The sequence below is a fragment of the Eriocheir sinensis genome, chromosome 65 (genome assembly GCF_024679095.1).
Source record: "Eriocheir sinensis breed Jianghai 21 chromosome 65, ASM2467909v1, whole genome shotgun sequence".
Lineage (NCBI taxonomy): Eukaryota > Metazoa > Arthropoda > Malacostraca > Decapoda > Varunidae > Eriocheir > Eriocheir sinensis.
In genome coordinates, this window is record NC_066573.1 from 5,011,460 (window position 1) to 5,024,503 (window position 13,044).

At 46.5% G+C, this 13,044-nt stretch overlaps 1 protein-coding gene across 1 annotated transcript in view; it reads left to right on the plus strand.

Annotated features, from left to right (window-relative positions):
- The window catches only part of LOC126987478 (uncharacterized), a 140,742-nt gene extending 128,445 nt beyond the window's left edge, over positions 1-12,297 (plus strand). The window contains exon 10 of the mRNA XM_050844446.1: positions 6,704-12,297. Coding sequence (XP_050700403.1) covers positions 6,704-6,840 — 137 coding nt within the window. The 3' untranslated portion in view covers positions 6,841-12,297. The remainder of the gene's footprint in view (positions 1-6,703) is intronic.
- The last annotated feature ends 747 nt before the right edge of the window (positions 12,298-13,044 follow it).

A 13,044-nucleotide genomic window follows, 5' to 3' on the forward strand; every position in this document is an offset into this window, starting at 1 on the left:
CCCTGACCCGCCGAGGGGAATCACGCCCCTGAAAATTGACTCAATATGCGACCAAAAAGTGAAAAAGTATTTGGATATACTCGACACGAACAAGTCAACAGGACCTGACGGTTTGTCCCCGCGGTTATTAAAAGAGCTTAAACAACAAATACTTCAGCCACACACAAACATATTCAACCAGTCTATTCAGTTGAACAAGGTCCCGGAAGACTGGAAGATGGCGAACGTAACACCGATTTTCAAAAAAGGAGACAAAAGCGTTGCATTAAACTACAGGCACATAAGTTTGACATCAGTGGCAGGAAAAATACTCGAAAAAATTATTAGAGACAAACTTGTTAAGTTTCTAGAAGCCAATAATGTAATCTCCGACACCCAGCATGGCTTCAGAAACAAGCGATCCTGCCTAACGAATTTATTAGACTTCTTCCAAGGTATATATAAGAACTGGGATGCCCACATCCCCAGTGATGTTATATACCTGGACTTTCAGAAAACCTTCGACAAGGTACCGCACGAGCGACTCCTTACGAAACTGCACTCGGCGGACATTGGAGCCAATCTGATCGCGTGGATAAGAGATTGGCTCACCGGCAGAAAACAAAGAGTACTACTCAACGGACAGCCTACCGATTGGCTTCCAGTCATCATATATTATATACCAACGACCTCGAATCAGGACTGAAATCCACAATATCGAAATTTGCTAATGACACTAAGGTGGAGGGAAAGGCCCTCACAAAGACCGACTGCGAAATCATTCAGAAAGACCTCAATCACATTATTGAATGGTCGGAAAAATGGCAAATGTCCTTTAATGTTGACAAATGCAAAGTCATGCACATTGGGTCCAGAAATAGTAACCACATATACATCATGAATGGAAGACCTTTGCAAGCGATACAGGAGGAAAAGGATCTTTGAGTCACTATCAGCAGTGACCTGAAACACGCGAGTCACTGTAAAAAAGTATACAACAAAGCCAACATTATGCTCGGGTTCATAGCGAGGAACTTCGAGTGTAAAACACCAGACGTGATGCTATCCTTGTATAATTCCATGGTAAGACCGCACCTCGAGTATGCAGTGCAGTTCTGGTCTCCTAATTACAGAAAGGACATTGCTTTACTGGAAAGGATTCAACGACGCGCCACGAAGATGATGCCAACCTTAAGGGCTCACCCGTACGAGGAACGACTCAGGAGACTCAATCTCTTTACATTGGAGAAAAGACGCCTACGAGGGGATATGATTCAAGTCTTCAAGTATCTGAAAAAATTCAATAACGTCGATTACTCCAAATTCTTTGAACTGCAAACCAACCTAAGAACTAGAAATAACGGTTTACCCATTCAGTCTAATCGATGTAACACAGACATCGGAAGGAATTTCTTTTCAAACCGAGTCATCCGTCAATGGAACAATCTTCCTTCAGAAGTAGTAAATGCAAATACTATCAACTCCTTCAAATATAGAATCGACCGTCACTTCGCTACGTCGGAAGTAGACTGAATATTGAGGTGCTTTCATCTGCTCCTCAATATCGAGGTGCTTTCATCTGCTCCCCAGGCCCCAAGTGGCTGTCGAGCAGATTAAATCACCAAAGCGGGCAACCTCGTAATGAGCCAATAGGCTTTCTGTTGCCGGCATTTTCATGTTTCCATGTTTCCATGTTTCCTTCCTCTTCCTACACACATCTGTGATTCAGGCCACGCCTAAGAGCACCATCTTCGTCGCCCAGAGATAAAAAGACTAACAATAGGCCCAAGAACTCTCCCTCCTTTCCTTCCCACTCTTTCCTCTTGGAATACACATTTTCACTCCCACCTCCTCTCCTACCCCCTCTCTAAAACCTATCTTTCTTCCCTCCTCCTACCCTAGCCAGCTTATTTCCTTACCCATCCCCTACCTAAGCTCCCCTCTCTCATCCCTCTACCATCTTCTTTCCATATTACCCTCTCCCTCCCCTTCTCCCTCTTTCCTATCAACCAGTTTCCTTCCATCGGTTTCCATACCATTTTCTCTTTTAACCTCCTTCCTTCTCCCTCCCTAATCTCTCCTTTATATGAGTCAGCTTCCTTCTTTTCCTCTCTTTCAGCCTCCTATCATCTAACCTTTTAACTCGCTTCCTTCCTTTCTTCTTTACTGCCCTCCTTCCTTCCCTCTCCTCGCCTTCTTCTCCCTCCCAACTCCCTCCCGTGCTTACCCCCCCTTCCTCTCATCTCAGTAGCCATCCGACCCTTCCCTATAACTACCCATTCCTTCCTTCCCTCCTTCCTTCCCTCCTTCCTTCCTCCTCCTAAATCTTCGGCACTCTTTCCTCCCCCACTCTTCCTTCAATGACGACTTTTGACCCGCCCTTCCTCTCTCTTAGCTCTCTCCTTTTTAATGGTATCACTTTTTGGTCTTCCTTCCCTCCCATTGTGCATTACTTTCTCTCCTTCAGCTCCGTTCATATTCTTAGTTCTCCACATTCTCTTTTCCCAGTGTTTGTATCGCTCCCAAATCTTTCTACGCTTGTTATATGAGTGTTTTCCTCCTCCTCTATCCTTCCTCCTCTTCTTCTAAGGGTTGCCCGCCTACCATACCCTCGCTCTTGTATGCAATGGGAAGGAGAGAAAATACTGTGGTGTGGGAGAAACTATACCAAACCTAATCTAACAAATAACGTACTTTCTAAGGTCTGTATATCTTATCTCCGCGCCTCGCCTCCTCCGGCTTACTCCGATGGAAACCCCGATGTGGCAAGACTCTCCTCATTTTCTCTCGTGTGATTTGATGCCCCAAAGAACACAGGCCTCGCCCTCTCTAAACGAAGGCTCAGCGATACCAAAAAAAAACTTGATTGGGTATTTCGTGAAGGGTGATAGAAGGGGCTTTGATGAGGTCAGTGAGATGGGATGGGAAGAGATGGGAAGGGAAGAGATGGGAAGGGAAGGGAAGGGAAGGGAAGGGAAGGGAAGGGAAGGGAAGGGAAGGAAAATGAAAAAAAAACAGCCTTATCACGAGGGAAAAAAAACTTAAAGACCACGGGAATCGGACATTGGCTTAACATCACATCTCCTTCCCCTTTCTCTTTCCCTTCCCTTCCCCCTTCCTCTCCGATCCCCTACTTCTCACCGTAGACACATGGGAGGGCGGAGAGGGACAGGTGTAAGGACGCAGTAGAAAAGAAACTGTGAGCATGTGTGTATGTAGGATGTGCTTAGAAGATGTGAATACGAGAATGTAGGAATTTGAAAGAGAGAGTGGGGTTGGTGGGGGGAAGGGGGGTTAAAAGGGAAAGTATGGGAGGGACTGTCAAGGTGTGAAGGACTATAAGGGATTAAGGGGGAGTGTGAGGTGTAGAAACGTTTTTTTTACAGCTAAGGAGATAGTTCAAGGGCGTAAAAAAAAATGTTATAATAAAAAGCCCGCTACTTACTGCTCCTGAGCCTGAAGTGAGTAAGTGGAGGTTTGTGGGTGAATAATGGGTGAAGGAGTAGGTGGGTGAGTGAGGGTGAGTAATGAATCTCCGAGGAGGTGACGGTGTGTACCAATCAGAACGTGTATAATTATGTTCAAAGATCTGTGAGGGGATGTGACGGGGTGCGAGGACGTCTGTGAGTGAGTAAGGGTGCTGGTAAGAGTTAGTAAGTGTGTGTGTGTGTGTGTGTGTGTGTGTGTGTGTGTGTGTGTGTGTGTGTGTGTGTGGTTGGGTGAGTGTGTGAGCAAAGACAAAGCGAGGTATCCGTGTTCTGGTGGAGCGTAGTCAACCACCACCACCACCACCATCACCGCCACTGCCCACAATATTCACCATCCACTCTTACCACAATGTATGGTTAGGGCGGTGAACCTCGGCCTCCGCGGCAAAGGCCAGGAAGGGATGATAAAAGGGAGGATCGGAAGAAGACGGAGGAAGAGGAAGAACACAAGTGGTTACTCAACAGGAATGTGAGGAAAAAATAAAGTGGACAATCAGCTTATAAATCGTCGGAAAGGATGACAGGAAAGGGATCGAAAGGGGGAGTAAAAAAGAGGAGCTTTATAAGGGCCAGCCAAGAGGAAGGTGCAGGGAGAAAAAATATGGTCAACTAACAGCTTAAAAACAGCCTCGTGTGCCAGAGAAGAGCGGTGAGGGGAAGGTTGGAAGGGATCGAAGGGAAAGGAAAATGGGAGAGGCAGCAACACATGAGAGTCAGAATAATGAGGTGCAGAAAAAGAAAGGAAAGAATAATTCACAAAACCCAACCCTGTGTGACATGGAAGGTGACTGGAGGAAGGTGACCGGAGTCGGGGGAAGGAAAGAGGGTCAGCAACACAAGTAGTCAATCAAGAGGAAGGTCAAGCGCAGAAAGGCAGCCCAGTAAGCATCTTAGGGAAAAAAAAAACATAAGAACAAAAACATAAGAGTCTGGTACGTGTCTGGTAGACCTATGAAAGGCAGCATCTTTAAACCTTACCCCATCTTACCTCAGTGTCCATGAATTTGTCGATATATAGATAAATAAAGAAGTAAAGGAATAGGGCAAAAAGAAAGTAATAGACATGTAGGCAAGACTTTTAAAAGGCACATAATGATGAAAGAAAACAAAGAGAAAAAACAAGAAATCAAACAAGGTGAGCAAGTAAGATAATAAGAGAAAAAGTAAAAAAAAAAAAAGAACATTTACAGGCTAGGCACTTGAGTAGCAAACAGATAACGGAGGATACAGTGAAAGAGAAAAGACAAAATAAAAGAAAACGGGTGAAAATAAGACGAAATGAAAAGAAAAGAAAAAACAAATACATACCTAGATGAAAATTTTCGAAGCTAACTGAAAAATACTTCGTGGAAAACGATAATGTAACTAACCGGTACATTGATCCTATTCGTGTTGGTTATTCAAAACTGGAGAGAAAGCGTTGGATGGAGGGATTAAACCGATCACGCGCCCGTCACTCCAACAAGAAGTGAGGTAAATCTGACGGGTTATGTGGGGAAACACTGGTACGGCTCTGTGACAAAACATAATATCACGACGATTACGGAAAAGGAAAACGCTGGATAGGAGATTAATGTACTTTATGCCTCCCTCCAAAAAGACATGGTGCTCTGCCTCCTGTATCGAATGGGAGAGAAAGAAATGTTAGAGGTTTTATAGTACACGAGAAAGCATTTAAAAAGAAGAGAAATGCACAGGGAAAAAAACCACGCTCCAAAACCACGCAACTAAACAATGACTGCTGGCGACTGCTTTCACATCACAATGGCAGAGAAACACACACATACAATATAATAAACAGGCGAGGCTTAAAGTATATTATGCCTCCCTGCAGAAAAGACATGAGGCTCAGTCTGACGGTCTGAATGGGAGCATAAAATGTTACAAGTTTTATAGTACCACAAAACGCACCCACCAACAAAGGGAAATTCGCGTGGAAACAAACACACAATAAATGCTGTTGACTACTTTTAAACCACAACGCGAGGGAAACACACCCAGAATACAAAAGGCAGGTGAGGGGGGAGCCGCTCGAAACAACATATGCGAGTGGAATATAATATAATAACACCTACAAAGAAAAAATCGCTCATAAAGAAAGAAAGGGGAATTTAAGGTTAATCTCCCTTGCAGATTTAGCAACGAGATAACAACAGCTATTCATCACACAAAGCCAGGCGGGAGAGGGATGGGGAGGGAAGATGAATTAGAGGAGGAGGAGGAGGAGGAGGAGGAGGAGGAGTTCGAAGAGGGTTGAGGCCAAAGAAGATATAACAGAATAGAAGATAAAATAAATCCTGCAGAGAGAGAGAGAGAGAGAGAGAGAGAGAGATTGATTGGAGGAAGAATAGGAAGGATCGCCGTGTGTGTGTGTGTGTGTGTGTGTGTGTGTGTGTGTGAAAGGAACGGTGAAGATTAATGGGAAGTGAGGTCGTCTACGTTCTCGTTTTGATACGCGACTTCCATCTCCAATAACCATATCCGAAAGTGTTTAGAAGCGGCTAACTTTTCCCATAATGTTACTTTGCTTGTTTTTATCGAAAATCGCTGGAAAAACACGCGCTTTCCATCTCTAATAATTAAATTTTATAAGTTTAAATGCGGACAACTTTTTTTCTCTTCTTACTTTCATACTTCTACCTGAAAAACGCGAAAATGTACGTGTCTTTCGGCTCCAATAATAATCTGTGGTAATGTGTTTGGATACGGATGATTCGTTTTTCTCTGCGTCGATCTGAAAGCAAAATACATGACGAGGCTTTCAAATGACAACACTTACTTGCAACACTCACCACGCCCGCCGAAGATTCACCTCCGCGTCACCTTACCTGCAGGGAGAGAGAGGAACAGGTTACGTTCAGCGCTAAAAACGCATTAAAAGCCGACTATATTCATTAAAAAAATCCACGTTCAAGTGTTTTCTGTTTTCTAATTTAACTTTACCCTTTCGTCTCTTTATCCTCACCAAGTAACTTTTTTTTACAAGGTTTTCAAGTAGTTATCCAAGTTTCCCCTTTTATCTGTTCATCAAAACCTTATCTCAGCTTTCTTTACAGGGTTTTCAAGTTATCATCTAAGTATCGAATCACCTTCACCCTTTCATTACATGTTTTATGCAGTGTTACCCTTTATTAACATTGTAAATTGATCTAGTTTCCCATCTCATTACATATTCAATTAAGCTCACTCTTCCATCGTATATCTAACCATCTTTATCCTTTCCGTCCTCCCTCCAGGCGACAAAACCGCAGCCATCCAGAGGAGAACGTCGGGCAGCCAGAGCGTGATGGGGCTGCACGGGCGGTGGTGGGCCGTCCTCCCCTCCCTCTCCCTCCTGTGGGCGACCTACCCCGCCGCCAACCTTCTCTTATAGTCAGGCTCTCCCCGGCCATCACACCCACCCCTTCCCCGCCCACCAGACGCAGCTCCTCGTGGGCTGTACTAGTGTAGGGGCGCAATTTTCTGCTTGTCTTGCACCGCTCATCATGTTTGTGTTTCAAGAGGTTTACTGGGATGGTGTGTCAGTGTGCGTGCGTGTGTTGCCCCCTTGACAGTGTGACGCCGAAGAGGGACATGTGGCCATCAGCGTAACGTGTTTTGGCCGCTAACAGACAACGGCGGTTTCCTTTGGGTGTCTCCTGTAGTGAACACGAGGCTACAAACATAACGACTCAAAAACAGTGTGGGCGCTGGTTTATGTTATACTCGACCTAAATAAAGTGACGTGTGGTATCTAATAAAGTGTAACATTTTGTGGGCGTCTCCAGCACTACAAAATGAGGAAAAAATGGGTAATACCGTTCCGCCCGTAGCCAGTGTAGCTTCCAGGAGGTGTATGATACTTGGCCGAGTATACATTGCGTCCTACGGCCTACCACGTGGCGTCTCAAGAATCACGTAGCCACGATAACAAGATGCGATTCTTGCGTCAGGACGCGGCCTGCACTGGACTACCGGGACATCTTGAGAAGAATGAAGAGATTGCCACACTAAGAACGCGTGCCCTGCAGCAAGATCCGTGAGGGCGGGCCAGCTAGCCAGTTTGGATCCTTCGCTAGCATGGCTCCATCACACAATGATTCGAAGAGAAGCTACAGCGTGACGACGCGTAGCTGCATATAGTGTTAATGAATTGATAACGAAATAATAATCATGCATTGTTACTATCGTTAATACACGAAAATAACATTCCATAACAATTCAAATATTTTTTTTTATATTTTCAAAATTACACATTGTAATATTCTGTGAACGGTCTTGTCTGACGCCTTCAAGTGGGCTGCAGAGCCACGCTGACTGGCAGACACGTCCACCCTGGCCTGAGCATCTAGAGAGTACGTGGCTGCTGCAGAGGACTAGCCTGATAAGCTTACCGTGCCGTGCTCTCCGTCCTCCCTAAGTCCTGAGAGGAGGACGCCCCGAGTCAGCACCCCACCGAGGCCACAGCCACGGACTCTTTCTCGCCGGGGGACACTTCCCCGAGGACTCGCCGCCTACTGCCGTGTGTGCCGTGACCGAGGCGCCCAGCCACAACCACTTACTGTTACCCGCCGCGCGACACTTCCCCGAGGATTTACCGTTTTTAGTTGTGTGTCAGGTGACAGCTCAAGGACGAACAGCCTGTGCCGAGGGCCGTGCGCGCCGGCTGGTGCAGGGAGGAGTGTGTCAGCCATCCCTTCCTCCCTCCCTCCCGCCATCCCTCCCTTTGCTCTGTCTGTAGCGTAGACTAATTTTTATAAACCAAAAAATAAGACAAATACATTCATCTGTGTCTGACGACATTATTACCTGTAAGGGTGTGAGCGAGTGGACGCGTGACTGTGTGTATAATACTTATATAACATTATGTAAGTACATGTGGGATGTAACCTAAATACATATATTATCAGAATATAAAAAAAAAAGGCAGGATGTTCAAACCATAGGAATGTCGAACTCTATATTTCGTAACGTGTCTGTACCCAACACTAGTGACGTGCACATGTTACCCTTACCGCGTGCACAATGTATGTAGCTGATGTGTGCACACACCACCACCACCACCACCACCCCCTGGGAGGGCCCCGTCCCCCCACCCCCCTAGTGATCCACACGAGGAACGGGACTCCCAGGGGTCAGGAGGCGTGCCCTCACACCCGTGTACATAACTCTCAGTGCTCGTGTTGCAGGCCGGACATCCTCTGCTGCTGCTGCTGCTGCTGCTGCTGCTGCTGCTCAGGGAAGGAAAGACGGAAAACACCATGGGTTCAGGCCACCCTCGGGCAGCGTAGAGCGCCTTGTTTAAGCCCCTTGGCAGCGTTTCTTTCCGCCTAGTCTTTCTCTCTGCCGCTCGATACCGCCACGAACCTCCCGCCAATTGCTTTAATCAGGTAGAAACGGAAACTATGACACTGTAACGCGTGTTTTCCGATTCCCGTCTGTGTTTCTTTCCTCCTCACTCCCACAGTTCAGTTCGGCGCCACAAGCTTCACTCTTTTTTTTCCGCCAGCCAGAAATGAAAACTGTGGCGGCTCTGTGACGCGTGTAGTTCCGGCGCTGCGTCAGTGTATTCCTTCGGGACGATCGATGGCTATGGTCGTCGTCTTTTACTCCTTCGGTACTGCTATCTATAACTCATATTTCCCCAAGGACAGCGAGGCGACACAAGCCACGGAAAAAAAAGAAAGATGGGGACGGCAAACCCTTCCCTATTTTACAGCTCATTTATATACATTGCATTTGCCGCCACCTGGCTCACCTTAATTAGTTTTGTGGGAAAAAATGGAAGCCCAGCCCGCGCCCTGCCGTTCAGTCCAAAGATTCACGATGCAGATAAATTCCACAACGTCTATTACAGACTTTATGATTTCAATTAACAAAGGGATTTAATTTCACCTCGCTAACATATCACCCGGGGAAACAGAGTTAAGGCTTCCTGCGTCAGAGGCGGTCAACTTACACACGGAATAGTTTATGCTGCTGAATTTTATTAACGTGTGGTAAATACTAAAATGTTTCCACACAGACCCCCCCCTCTCTCTCTCTCTCTCTCTCTCTCTCTCTCTCTCTCTCTCTCTCTCTCTCTCTCTCTCTCTCTCTCTCTCTCTCTCTCTCTCTCTCTCTCTCTCTCTCTCTCTCTCTCGCTCCGGAAAGGAAAATGTGGTGCAAATCCAGGTGGATCAGCGAGGCAGAAGGGCAAGAGGGAAAGTAATGTTTAAAAAAAGAATCTTTCCCTCCGTGAACAGATTTTCTTTCTTCTTCCCCTTCGTCGATTCCCTCCATTTGCTCCCCTTTTACCCTTCCCTCTCTATCTTCGCCTGTCTCGTTCCTCCTGACAATAGTTTCTCCTTTCCACTTCTTCCTCCTTCTGATTTTCTTCTCTTTCCCTTCCCACTTTCCTTTGCCTGCACCTTTTCCTCCTCTTTCCCCTAACTTTTTTTAATCCTCCTCCTCCTCCTCCTCCTCCTCCACCTCGGCACGTAGAGCGGTAAAGGGCAGTTATGGCACAAACTTCCATGGGAGTAACTCACCGATAAAATTGTAATTGAGAATATTGCGAAACTTTTCTCCTCTTAGACCAAATATATGTGCAAAAAGAAATCCTTATTCTCCACGTAACTGCTCTCCACCCTTCCCTCCCTCAACGCTCCCTTCCTCTCCCGTTCCCCCTTCCCTCCCGACTCTTTAACTCTTCCTATACCCTTCCCTTACTCTCTCCTTGTCATCGCTTCTTCCTCTCTGTCCCTGCTCTTCCTTTCCACTCCCTTTCACTTCTCTTTCTTTCCCTCCTATTCCTTCCACCCTACTAGTAATTACAAGTCTTTCCACATTCGCTTCATCCCTTACCGCTGCCCTTCCATTTTGCTTTGCTTTTATAATTGCCCCACCTATCCGACCACTTCTTTATCCTCCCCGATACCTCCCTTTCCCTTCCCTTGTCCTACCCATACGCTTTCCTTTCCCATTCAGTGTATAACTCCCATGTCTCCCCGACCCTTTCCTCATTCCCCCCAATACCTTTCTCCCAGTCCCCCCCCTCTTTTCTTATTCGCCCCCCCACCCCCACCCCCCCCATACCATTCCCTGACGTCTCCTCCCTTCCTGACCCCCAAGACTCATAACATCCTGGGGTTTGATCGCCTTCTAATTCTTTGGTTACGAGAAAAAATTCCGGCGTTTTTGTTTTATCTAGTTTTCAATTTTCCTGTGACGTGTTTTTTAATGATGGGTCAGAGGGAATGATACCCTATGAGATGTTTATAATTTGCTTAATTTTTACTATTACTCTCTCTCTCTCTCTCTCTCTCTCTCTCTCTCTCTCTCTCTCTCTCTCTCTCTCTCTCTCTCTCTCTCTCTCTCTCTCTCCCCCCCCCCCAACTACTACTGCATGGTTCTGATACGGTGTCTTCTTAATACACATTCCTGGATATATTTCCCTGCCCGGCCAATGAGTTCCCTCACACCTGTACGTACATTGTCATGCCGCGTACTTGAGTCCCTGAGTCAGTAACGCCCATTCCAGACTTTCCGAACCTAGATACTTCATTAAGCCTTCTCGCCTCCCCGGCCTGAGCAGCAGCAGCGGGATGCCTCGGCCACACGTTCTTTTATTAAGACTTTTTTTCTACGCCCCAAAAAAACTGTGATACAAACAGATGTACAGCCATTCTACATGAAGCATTATTACGATCATCCACCTTATCTGTATATAGCGCTGCTCAAGAGTGCGTCGTCGTGCGCTGTTGGATCTTGAATGATGCTAATGACAGTGACGATGATGAAAATGACGATAGGACTTTGCACAGCAGAAAGCGCCAGACAAGAAAGAGAATGACACTACAAGTTCCCTTCCTGGCGCGACGGACAGCGGGCGAGGCTCAGCCCGGCACAGGAGCTGTGGACTGAAAGGCAAAGCTCCCAGCTGTCCCCCGGCTCCCACGGCTGAGCCTGCAGTGATTTTTCTTTCTTTCTTTCTTTGTATCTCCTTCTGTCTCTGTCTATGTATTTATATCTATCTATCTGATATCTATCTATCCATCCCCCGGCAGCCTGGCCGCGGCCCGGACCGTGGCCGCCGCCGCCACAAAGCTGCCGGGATGGCCGTGGCTCATCATCCCTCACGCCCAGGAGTCCGTCTCTCGGTGTTTGATGTCGCAACAACAACAAAAAAAGATAAATCTCAGTTGTACTGCTTTTTTTGTGTTTACTCGCTATATAAAAGAGACACGTGTTGCACAGTGTGAATGATACTTGATCACCCGGTGAAAAGTTAAGTAAAATCTCGTAGGGAAACATTGCCTTTGAAGGACAAATGGAAAAATATAACACGCACTTTGATATCACCAAGAACTTAGAATAAACAAGGTAATTTTTTTGTACTTTATTGAAGTAGTGTCCGTGAACTCCCTCTGCCACTCAAGAGATCAGAGTCGCTGTGTGCGAGGCGCTGCCGGGCCCGGCTGGCCTAGCTGGCCCCAGCATCCACGCCCCCAGACCCAGCAGGGCGTGTAAGGTCGCCGCCAAGCCGCGTGGCTGAGGTGGCGCGTCAGCAGATTAACTCACGAGGCCGCGTGACGCCGTGCCCGATTTCTCGTGGTTCCCATTGTGCCATAGTACTGTATTGGCACTCCGGCTCACGCTGGCGCTCTGTCCGCTCACCTCCCCTATTCCCCCACCACACCCCTCTGGGGCACCTGAGCCCCGGGCGCCGCGTCCCCCACGCCGCGGGCCCCAGGGAGCCAGCGTGGGTCCTCCCGGCCCTTCTGGCGGCGCGGGAGTCTCTGTGTAGTGTTCTTTACAATAAAACTACCAAAAGTTTGCTGTGTCTGTTCACCTTTGCCCCTTCCCTCAAGCTTACTCATGAAGACTCCTAAACAGAGAAACTCCAAATCCACATATGAATTCTTTAAATAATTATAAATTACTTTTATAACTTCGTTCTTAGTACATAAACGATTAACATTTATTTACAATTATATATATAACTCTTCAAGAAATATAAATCATAAAAGACAGAATATTCCTTTTCTTCCTTGAGTTTTCTAAAATAGTGAAGCACCGCACACCGGTGTGGTGTCGCCTGGCATTCCGTGTCGTGAGACATCCCATCCTGAACTTCGCATCGCGGAACCCAATCTTTGCTATCACAAAGTAACTATAAGTGAAGTATCTAAGTGTAAAAAAGTACCAAAGAGGACCTGAAAAGCGATGCAAAGCGGAACAGGTCACAAGAAGAAGAAGTGATTGTTGATATCCAAGTTATGTACATACATACGTCATCATTTGTTTTTATAATAATATAAATATACTTGGGTGGGACAGATCCCGACAAGCAGTCGACAAAAGACACGGTACCGTGTCGAAATTCATGTATGTATTCAGGATGGGATGTCTCAAGATACGGGATGTCTGACGACACCTGTAATATATATATCGTCATGTGTATATGAATGTATAACTGTATTTGTTGCGACACCCGGTCGGTGTCGCACAACAGGATGTTTAACAACACGTCGTGCTTTTGGCCGTGGGAACACATGCTGAGCTAACGCAAGGATCAGCAAATGATGACTTTCATCAGCAGTCATCAACCGGAAGC